Source organism: Rhinolophus sinicus, chromosome 16 (assembly GCF_057876585.1).
Source record: "Rhinolophus sinicus isolate RSI-liver-muscle chromosome 16, RSI-T2T, whole genome shotgun sequence".
NCBI classification, from domain to species: domain Eukaryota; kingdom Metazoa; phylum Chordata; class Mammalia; order Chiroptera; family Rhinolophidae; genus Rhinolophus; species Rhinolophus sinicus.
Window position 1 is genome coordinate 54,774,246 of NC_142516.1, and position 12,026 is coordinate 54,786,271.

The 12,026-nt window shown below is 34.0% G+C and overlaps 1 protein-coding gene across 50 annotated transcripts in view; it reads right to left on the bottom strand.

Moving 5' to 3' along the window:
- Positions 1-12,026, bottom strand: part of PTPRD (protein tyrosine phosphatase receptor type D) — a 2,065,421-nt gene that overhangs the window by 67,128 nt on the left and 1,986,267 nt on the right. For all 50 annotated transcript variants that reach the window (XM_088793168.1, XM_074330438.2, XM_074330432.2 and 47 more), the window contains one exon: positions 7,390-7,513. In XM_088793168.1, coding sequence (XP_088649294.1) covers positions 7,390-7,513 — 124 coding nt within the window. The remainder of the gene's footprint in view (positions 1-7,389; positions 7,514-12,026) is intronic.

The following is a 12,026-nucleotide window of genomic DNA, read 5'->3' on the forward strand; positions in this document are numbered from 1 at the left end:
ATCTGAAACGTCCCTTTCTAGTTTCTATATCTTTTTAAAAAATCAATAGAAAGGACAAAAATAATTATTTTATAACTTCCCAGTAATGTACAACCTGTGCTTATATTCTTCTCAGTCACATACAACCTGTGATTTTCCTTTAACAATAGAATCCCACAGATCACCCAAGTTTCTCTACAGCCTCAGAGTAATGGAGTATAGATTCATTGCTCAAGATGTACAATAGAAATTTGCATAGATGTACAACAAAATAAAAACAAAAATCCCAGTAACTGAACTAAAGACAATGGAGATAAAAATAAACTCACAGAGCTTTCTGATTTACGCTTCGATTAGCTTCCTGAGAACAAGAGTCAAGAAAAATAACAACACAACCAGCCATCTCTTAAAAATGTTTTTTCTTTTTTCCAGGTAAGAAACACCTCAGTTATAGGCTGAGGTAGAAGCTGTATACAGATCCCCACACCACTAGCTGGGATGTATGCAGGAGAAAGATGCTATTTAAACAGCTCAAATTATGCTTTACACAGGCTGCAGGGACAGGCGAAGTCCCATCTAGCCTCCTATTTAAGACAAATTAAACTAGAAAAATTTGTGCATTTTTCCTCAAAAAGAGAGATGCTTTCATATCTTAAAAAAAAAAAAATCACCCTGAAATAAAAGGATTACACTCTGTCATGCTTGTAAACAATTCATGTGAAAATTAAAAGTCTAAAAATGTTGAAGAAACTGTGCTAAATGATTGATGTTCTGAACAACATGAAAAAAATGAACTCAACCAGTAAGTAATTAGATGAGAATTAGAACAAAAAAGTGTTTTTTCTTTCTTTCTTTCTTTCTTTCTTTCTCTCTTTCTTTCTTTCTTTCTTTCTTTCTTTCTTTCTTTCTTTCTTTCTTTCTTTCTTTCTTTTTTTAAAGATGGGGCATACATTCTAAGACATTTCCTTCAGTTTGTTCAATAGAATTTCAAGAGCGAAATAAACAGCGGGTGTCCACAAACTCTTTACCAGTGACTTGGCTAACAAGAGAGAAAAGATAGATGGATCAATAGACAGTTGGAAAGAAAGGAGAGAAAGAGAACCTGGAGGGAGGCAAAGTATCATATTTAGTGGGTTGACTCAGGACACAGCATATGGAAACTATTAAAGGAATTCTTAACTAGGGAAAATAATTTTCATTCTTTGATGTTAGAGTTTCATATGGAACATTTGCATGCACTATTAAATAATTAACGATTTTGCTGGATTTGTTTGTTTTGTTTTTACTTATTGAGAAAAAAAATCAGGTTACTAGATATAGCCAGTAAAAAAAAAAAAAAAAAAAAAAAAGATTCATAGCATGGGTAAGATATGAAATGGGAGAATATGTTACTGGGTGTTGACAGCTGTTTTAAATGAACGGGTAGAGACAGCAAAAGAGATACTAAGACACGATTTAAACATAGAGACTGATGTGGTGGCAAATGGTGAAGCAACAGTACAGGGGACTATCCAGAGGTTCTTCTCTTTACTTTTCAAAATTAGGTTTATCTTGGGGGCAGTTATTCCTGTGAGCCACTGACTCATTTTTAAGGTGCTACATTGCCCATCTCACAAATAATCAAGTTGTTGTAACATCACCTATATTATTTACAGGTTTTTTAAAAGTTGCTCCTATTATGCAAATCAAGCAGCAGATGATACATGTTGGATTTCAATTTAAAGGAATACATTCTTCCCCCTCTTGAAATCTGTAATGCTATTATGGATCTGGTATTCATTTATCAAGCACCAATATTTTCTTTTGCTTCACAAAGTTCTTCAAATCTATGCACCTTTCTCATTTGGATATTGTTAATTTTTCCTTACAGCATATATAAAAGAAATACCAGCTGAGAATAAAAAGATCTACTGATAGTAGTAATAAAATTCATAATACCAACAATGATAATTTTAATAGTTCCCAATATTTACTAGGCATTTTCTTTGTGCCATGCACTCCTCTGAAGGCTTTACATGCATTAATGCATTAAATCCTAATGATTCTAAGAGATAGGTACTATTATTAATCTTATTGCACAGATGAAGAAACTGGGGAAAAGTAACTTCTCCAAAAAAGCTCTTCAGAAGCAAGAGCGTAGGATGTTTTATTAGGAAAGAAGTTCTTGAGAAGCACATGTGCACTTGTAAGAATGTATCCATTAAAGAGATGAAGTAAATAAATACATTACATTTTGAAACTTTAAATATATACCCCCAAATTAGAAAAAAATAAAATGAACCCACATTTTACTAAGCTTCTTTTATCAGATTAACAGGTAGTAATGTTAAAGAATGTATATAGCATGATATAGTTTATTCTTGTTATTTCTAATTCTCTCATAGACAAAACCACTTAAATCTGGCTTGGTAGCAGAGACAAACAACAGCCAATAATTGTATTTGGGGTAAATCCTCTGGCTTAAGTATTTGTTTGTTTGTTTTCCCTTGAAAGAGCTAATCTCTTAAAGTCCAAAGTTTAATATTTATCTGACTATGCATATTACCTATTGATCTCTGGATTTAGAATCAAATTTCAGAATTTTAAGAATGGCAGGAAGTGTCTTACACATCCGTATTTTATGACGAAACAGAACAAAAGACACTAAGTCAGGGAGAATGGGCCTCCAAAGTGTTTGTGTGTCCATGACCTCTGGGAAATTCGTGCACAGCTTATGTAGGTGCCGTTTGTTTTCAAATAGGGTTTAAAATGTTCATCAGAGTTTCAAAAGGGCCCAGCTCCCCCAAAGGGTCTATGTTAATTTGTACTAAGTGACATGTTTAAAGTTCCATAGCTGCTTAAACTGGGGTTCAGTTTTCAACCTCTGTCTTCTTATTCAATCATCTTCCAAATTTACCTTAAAAAGTAGTATTAAAAAACCCACCTGGAAGTTATTTATATGTCATTCATTCTTTGGAAAAATCCACTTTGACAGGTGTCTAAGAACACAACTGAAGACCTCTAGCTCTAAGATTTCTATCTTAAGTGTTTCAAAATGTATACTGTAAAATTGTTAGACAGTCTCCCCACCCAAATAGGCACCATTTTTGAATTAGGTGTGGCATGTACAGGCATAACCATTATGACTTCAGAAATGGCCATAGGTCTGAGCGGCCTATTGAAGAGAACATCAGCTTGATACTGACTGACTCCTACATTAGAATTTTGTCTCTGATACTTACTAGCTATTAATTATAAATGATTACTTGACTTTTTAAAATGGAAAAGTTCCTTCATCTGCAAAATTGATAACAACTAGTTTTCGAGACTGTTCTGAACACTGTAGATGAAATCTATACATGTGTTTATATATACTGTATATAAAAATCTATGACTGATACCTTCTGCATAGTAGGTACCCAGATAATCATATCTATTATGACTTCTTGCCTTTGTTGTTGAATTAAAAAGTAGTGTTTTAAATTTTGCTTTGTATTTAGACCAGCCCAAATTTCTTTTTTTTTTTAAATTCCATGTCGATATGGTTTTTAAAATGAAATGTTAATTAGAATCCTACAAATGGAAACATAGTAGTGGCCACTGTGAAGACTATTTTAGGGAAAACAAAACAAAGCTTGTTTTATACAGGACTATAATAATTTCATTGAAAGTTTGCTAGTTACAAAGCATTATAATAAGCAATGTGCCACTAATTGATATTACTGAGTTTCTAAGAAGCTGAAGCTTCTTAAGAATATATTTGAGGTATGCAGATCACCTGTGGAATCAGGTAGAGATAGACGTACTTAACCTGCAATTGTAGCCATCTGATGCATTTGGGTCTCTGATGATTCCCCACGTGGTGTCACTGCCTAATATTAGTTAAGGCATAAAATAGGAAATGAAATACTAACATGCAATGTTCGTGTTATCTGCAGGTTCATGCCGAATGATAAAATGGATTTTTAGGCAAAAAGATAAGGCTAGGCATTTGGATTCATGGTAAGTTACTTAGTCACAGTCACAACCTGTATTAGTGGGAAAGCTATGTGAGTAATATGGGCTGTGGAAGCCTGGGTAAAGAAATCAAAAGAGTTCAATTCTAATTTAAGAGTATTATACAGTGTGACTCAGGGCTAATTCTCTCTTTGAGCTTCAGTTTTCTCATCTCTATATTTATTAGAATAACTGTTGTTTCATCAGACTGTTTTATGTATAGTAAATAAAATAATCGATATGAAAATCACATACAGCTAACTTTGGAAAGTCAGAATTGAAAGAGGTTACAGCTAAGGAAATTGATACTCAGAGAAGTTAAGGTTATAGAACTAGTTAGTCACAGAGCTGTGACTCAAGCACAGATTTCCTTCATCTTTTGGTTTGTCTATTTCTCTCACACCACTTTAATAAAAGTATACTTCTGGACAACCTTTGAATTCTATAAGATTAGGCATATTATATATTATCTTTATGCATATATACACATTAGTTTCCATTTAGTCATAATTTGACAATACTTATCTTAAATCATTAAAATAAATCCTATCACCTCTCTTTTTCAAGAATTACTATTTTCTCTAAAAACTGTTTAAACCTGGAGGGGACTCCAATGGTAACTGGATTGGTCAATAATTCAATTGTGTTTCCAAACTGCTTATCCTATAATTCAACAATTTTAAGCATTTTGTAATTCGGACTCTCTGTATTTATTCTGCATTTTCCCCAGAATAAATAAAATGACTATAATTTGGAAACATGTCATGAAGTGTCACTATTTTCAAGGAATTCAGTAAGCACATTGATGTCCATATAGAATTCTGGATTCCTTTAATTTTTTTTTCTCTCTACCATCTCTCAGTGAAAGTGGTGTAAAATGTTTGCTCTATTAAATAAAGATACAGACAATATAAATCATTTTGGCAACTTCCAGTGTTTTCCTTAATGTCTATCAGATAACGCTGCACAGTAATATGATGAGAGTGGACAGCAGTACAGACAGAACAAGAAGAACATGCAAACTAAAACCCTCAACCAAAGTCTTTTAAGTTGTTGCCACAGGAACTCAAAACAAGCACATTAAGTTTTATAAATTGTGCATGAAGTCACTTAATATGTTACTACACTTGAAAATTCCGGCTCTGTGTTATCCAAGCACCCTTTATTGGAGAAGCCTCAGTTAGTGGTTTTGTGGTTCCAGTTGCTAGCATTTTCTCTTTGTGCTTAAGACATAGGATGATTGTTTGCCCCCTTAAATATCTGCTAGTTAGGGCTTAGTCTAAGATAAAATGCTGTTCATGGTTGTACTCTAGATTAAAGCTCTCTGTATAGCCCATAAACTTCAATTAAATGCATACACCTTTTGCATACACTTAAAATTTAAAGTTTTGGTTTCTAGGTCAGCTCTAGATTTAGGGTATATTTGTGGGCACAGAGCTATAAAAAGGCAGGCTTTAGTCTGATTGGAGTGTTTTGGATTTCATACTATAAAAATAGCATAGGAATGAAATAAACGTAATTTCCAACTATCAGAATAAAGGTACAAGGAGGAATATTCCTTGTTTTTGGACATAGTTTACTGTTAAGGTGGTAGAAAATAACAGGTTAAAGAAAACAATGACAAAGTTGGCAAAAGTACAGAGAGGGGGTAGTATTGAATGACCTAATTCTGGGTGAACAAAAAGCTACAACCCAGCAAAGGTAGACTGACAAGTTCTGTGGCCAAGATCATGCCAAATGCGTTCTCAATTTACATTCATTTACTGTATTTCTATAATTTATCTCGCTTCAATAATGAAAGAAAAGTAAGATTTCTCTGTGATTTGGTTCAGTTTCTCATTTACTACTGAGATCAGTTAAGAGACTTGAGACAAGAAATTGCTACTATTTTATTTTTGCATTTTAAAATGGGCACGATAGAGATAAAATGTAAACCCTATTTGCTAATCACCTGCATATGCCAATTACAATTTCTAAACAGGACTGGAAAGAAACAATTACCTATTTGACACTATCCTACTTGAACTAGCATTGGTGAAACTACAATAAACTCGATCAATTTTTTTCAACATGGAAAGTTTAACTCTTGAACCCATAGTCTCTTTAATCGCCTCAAAAAGGGATTATAACATTTTCCAACATCAAAAGTGAAATTGATTGTGAAAATTGTACAAAATATATCTATGCCACATAACACCATTTTGACGAAAGGGGCTACAGGTAAGGGCTTCCTCAAATGTTGAAAGATAGTTCTTGTTCCCCAGAAATGGAAAATAAATGTAATGGTTGCCTTTGGGGCTTACTGGGAAAGCTTTTAAACAAAGTCTCCCTTTCAAATTAACTTTGGGCACTAAGAAAGCAGGTAGGACATGACCAGAGTTATGAGATAAAATGGTGGTCATCAAAGATTTCAGAACCAGAAAAAAGGGAAAGATACTGCAACAACTATAGGTGAAAATGTTTGAATTGCAAGGTTTTCAAAAAGACTGGGTCTGAAGCTCATATTATTTAATATTTTATAGAACATCTGGAAGACGGTAAGCAGTAAACTTTTGAGTATGAAAAGGCTACACCGCTCTTCTGGGTGCCAGTAAGGATGTAGTTGATACGTGACAGTTGGAGGACCAAGTTAGGTGCAATGACAGAGGGCAGATTTTAAGTGACATTGTAAACTATTTTCTAAGGACAGAAATCCAAGGTGCTACCATGGCCAAAAAGACTAACAAAAGGTTGAGTGTTGAACATGAACACCTGATTGTTTATAATGCACCATGTGAGAGAGATTCAGTATTGGAAAGGGACGAATGGAAAATACTGTCTTCCTGAATCCTTAAGAGAAACTAGGTATTTTTGAGAAGTAATCCTCATCTTTTCAAAGCATTCATTCCCTCTGGAATGTACTCCTTACTACAACTGTGAGAGTGATTACCAAACAGTCCACACATTATATGTAACAGATATTTCCAATGTGCTTAATTTGTATTAATCACTACATCACCAACTCCTAACCTTTAGGTTGCCCCTAGTGGCTATCCAGATTTAGTCACTAACAAACAAGCCCCTCACCCATTTTTAAATAACAGTTCAGGGGCATCTTCTAACAATCACCTTTTTGTTTATAATCATCAGCATCTATCAGTAAATGGGCAACCACAACTTGGTTCACTTATATAAACCATCAACTATACTATCAAGCCTTTCATCTAAGACAGTTGCAAGAAGGTAATGAGGGACGCTCTACTGTTATATGATGGTGGGGATATTGTGTGCCATGTATGGTATATTTGTATGAGAAAGGAAAAGTGAGAACAAGCAATGCCTAAAACTTAAGTAACTACATACATTGATGGCTGAACACCTAGATAAAACCATGTTTTCGTGCACATACTTAAACCCATGAAAATAAAGGTATAAATAACACTGGTATTTCCTTACCTTCTATTGCTGACAGGAGAACCCGGGAATGGTCATATGCAATTACATTTGCATATCTATTCTTTGGTTTGTTTACTTCCAAGTTTGAATGTTCCCATGTGAACTGCTGGCCAGGGTCAATTGACTTTAAAAGAAAAACAGCACACACATACAACATCAATACTGAATAATATCAGATTATAGGCATTTATCACAAGTAACAAACATGATTAAAAAAAAAAAAGAATTCTGAAGCCACACTTCGTCAAGGTGATCCTAGCTGTGAAGTTGAATAAAACCAGAATAACATGAAATGATTCATCATAGTAAAAAACAGTGATAGTCACCAACATCGATACAAATGAAAACAAAATCTATATAGATGTTCGGTTAATATTAGAAAGGCAGGTTTATTTATTTTTACTTTTCATTTCCGTCTCTGCTGCTATAGTTTACAAGCTACCTTGGTTCAATATTCTTTCCATTTCTACGAACATTATTTTATCTTGATTACTCTCCCTATTCTTTCCTGTCTGGACCTAATGTCACTCCTTAAATCGACTGGTTTTTCTCTGGCTTCATTGGATACAGGTTTTACTACTCTTTCTTCATCTATTGATGGCAACTTAAAATTTTGTCTGTTTCTCCATAACACACTATGACCAGTATCACAAGGTAATTTATATAATTCAAACAGTAAAGAATAACAGTAAAGAAGGGAGATCAGTTAAATGTAATAATCATCTTAGTCAGAATATTAATTTATAACCCAATGCAAATAAGATCCAATTGCTTTTCTAGTTATTATGTTTTCCGTTTATATTATATGTTATCATGTTTACAAAGGTTGCTTCATTTTATTATTTTGAACTTATTTTCTCTGATTTTTAATGCCTTTCTTTGACGCTTTAGTTCAAAGTTATTCAATAATCTAAAGCAAATATTTTACAGATATAAAACAATATATAATTTTTTTTTTATAATTAAAGTAAAACCATTGTTTTGAAACTGAACCCAGCCTTTGAATATAAAACTCTCGGGGGCTTTTTAATTTCCTGCAATGTTATAGAAATCAAAGTATTTTTTATTTTATCATAGGATACTGATTTTTTTAAACACTGATAATTTCATGGTATATGGAAATACAAGTTCAGTAATTACATAAAATTATTTTAAATGATCAAAATCAAACTTTTAGAAATAATAAATGATAAATTAGGTGTACATACAGGTGATTTTTTTTAAAAAAGGACTATGTTAACATTATTTTTAGCAATAATTTTGGATGCTGGGTGTTTTCCATTCTTTTATGTGTATTTGTAGAACTTGAAAGTAAAACACATCCAATGGCTATTACAATATTAAAGATGCATACATTTTGTGTTAAAGGGATAGAGTTCAGCATAATAATAAAACTAACCAGTATAAAAAGTCAAGCCTTTTCGCAGTCATGAATAGCCTTCAACAGCACTGAAACTCTCAGCAGTATAGATTGCAGCCTTTAATTTATTAAGGATTACAAACCCTTTTTCCTTTCTTAGCCTAGGCTAATCTATATATAACTAGTCAATCATTAAAGAGCATTCAGCAAAATAATTATCCATGCCTTCGAGTCTAAAGAAGAGTATAATTAGGGGTCTTTCTAGTCAGTTCTTAGGAAGCTCATCATCTCCTCTGCAGAATGTACTCCTCTCGAAGTATCCCATGAGCTAAAGGGAGCTGAAACATTCAAATGCCTGGTGGAAGCCTTCAAGTCAACCTTGAACTGTCACAAAAAACAGTTCCATTCAGTGATCAAGACCCGCCTTAAAAATTTCTCAAGTCAGTGATGAATCTACTGTCCCACTGCCACTACCTAAATCAGTCGCTTAGCATCTGGTGTCTAATTGGAATTCCTCTTCTAAACTCTCACTCCAATACATTCTTTTTTTTTTTTTCAATGAAAGTTAATTGGGGTGACAGTTGTTAGCAAAGTTACGTGGATTTCAGGTGTACAATTCTGTAATACATCATCTATATATCACATTGTATGTTCAATACCCAGAGTCAGTTCTCTTTCCATCACCATATATTTGATCCCCTTTACCCTCATCTACCACGCCCCTCCCCGCTTATCATACCAAAGTAGTCTTTACTAACCCTTACAGGTTGGGTCCCTGTTGAAGACCTTCCACTAGCTCTGGGTGACCTACAGCTGAAATTCTGAAGTCCATACCCACAGTCTTACATACATATTTTTAGTTATCTTTGCATCTACAAAGATGGTTCAATAAATGGTTCAACAGATTTCTTTTTTTAATGAATTGAATTGATGAATAAATTTTGTTGGAAAAATGTCATAAAAAATCATGGAGTAATTCCTCCATATAACATGGAAGCTAGACAACAGATTACGGAAACTGTAATGTACAACTTACTAAAACTTTAATACTTGCCATCATATGGCTTAATAATTAAGTATGTGACCCTGAAATTACAACTACTACTGATATTCCACTTTGCACTGATGAACATTACTTAGTACATAAGCTTCTTACACATCATTCTCTAAAATAGCCTAAGAAACTCCTAAGCTTACTGAGGCACAGTCCTTTCGTGGAAGATTTACTCCCTCTGATGGCCTTGTTACTCACAGATGTGTAAAATGACATAAACTTAATTAGACTAATGGAATTGCATCTATCAATTTGAGTGAACTCAAAGACACTGTTCACTCATACACATTTCCACTCATGACACATATTCTCAGCCATCTCCATGATTTGAAACCTATATCGAAGAGTTTGTGAAAGTTGACATAAGTGGAACCATTTTAGAATAGAACCAGAACAGGCATTCCAGAGGGACTGCCTTGTATGTCCTGTTTTCCAAACCTTTGGACTAGACCAAACCACAATTGTTTTACAAACCAGTTTGTAAAGTCATCAGGAAAGTGGACATCTCAATTACAGGGACTAATGATGATGGACTCTCCATCTGAGGACAGAATCAGTAACCAATCATGTATATTCAAGAATAACTCAGCTTGTTAGCACCTATAGGAATTCTTTCTTCTTTTTATGTAATTATTCCTTTCCTTTTTTCATGAAAACACCTTGCCTTCACCCTATAATTGGGAAACTGTCTGAGTTTCTGCCTGTATCCATGTTCCTGAATTGCGATTCTTTGATCCCTAATAAATGCTTGTTGCCTCTCATTTTGGCTTTTTGATTTTAGGTTAACAAGTTTAAAATCTGGCAATGGAAACATGAGTTGAACGTCACATATGTTTATGCTTAAAATATGACGCAAGAGAAGAAGACCTATAAGTAACAGGTTAATTATAATAATAGCTGCCAGGTCATTATGCTTCACATGAAGTAAACTGTTTAATTTTCACAATGTTATGAGATAGCGATTGTTGTTTTCTCTATTTTATAGACAAGGAAATTGAAGTAAAAGAAAGATTAATTCAATAAATCTCACTGAAGTCCTTCTCTGAGGCAGGCACTGTGCTATTTTGTGGTTAAGTAATTTGCTCACACCTCTAGAATCATACATTTGCCCTTAAACCCAGGTTTGTATGACTTCAAAGCCCAGCTAATGATTAATAGCTGGAAATGACTAAGCCATGATATTATTTAACTATCCAAAAGACCACTGCAAAATGAAGAAGCCCAACATATGAAATACACCTAAACATAACTATCCTTTATCTCACCAGTCCAAATGATATTTCTTCCCAACTGATCACCCTGTGTCATTCCGGGGCAATTATATAAGAAATCAAGTTTTAAAAATGAGGATGGCTTCACATGGATGAGAAAACAGATGGGAAGCAGCTCACATTTATACTCGTTTTACACGGATCAAACAAACATTGATTAAATAATGCTGACTTGTCTTTGCACAACACATACTCATCCATCTGTATCTATCTATCTGACTGAACATTTAACAATACACAGCATAGGTCATTATTTTGGAGCTTGTCAGAATGCTGAGAGCCGTAAATCCAGTAAAGAAGAATAACTACTAGTAGGAAAGGCATAAGAAAATCTTTTATATTTAGAAAAATAATAAAAACGGTTGAGGAAAATCAAATTTCAATTATCCATGTTAATAAGGCAAAAATGTCATGGATGAATAGGACCCTAATTCTTAAAACTCACTTTCTAGGCTTTCCTTAGTGCCGATGATGACACAGTTGCTCTGCGTCTTTATTTTCTGGCTTCTCTCGCTGAGATTCTCTTAAGGAAGAATGAAATAAGCAACATGGAGAAAGAGCCACAGAGGTCTTGAGTTATACAGTTGATTTCCACTTCAACATTGTATTTTTTGGCCAGCCCACCATAATGATGTATCTTCCAATTATAAAGTTAAGCTGAGGTCACCTCCAAAATTATTCAAAAGTTTGAAACAAGCATTCTTGCTCCTAATGGATGCAACTCCTCCCTGCTATTGGTATTTGGTTTTTCTGAGCTTGATTCTCTGATATCGCTACTCATCCTTCTGGCTCTGTTTATCCAAACAACTTTCAGTAGGATATTCCCTCCTTCCCAGCACGTAATCCAAAATTCTACCCTCCTGAGCAGGCATCTTGGCCAGTTCTTCTTTAGTCTCCCCTGAGGGGAATTTTGTAAGTTGGAAATAGAGAAAGCTAGATTTATTCAACCAAA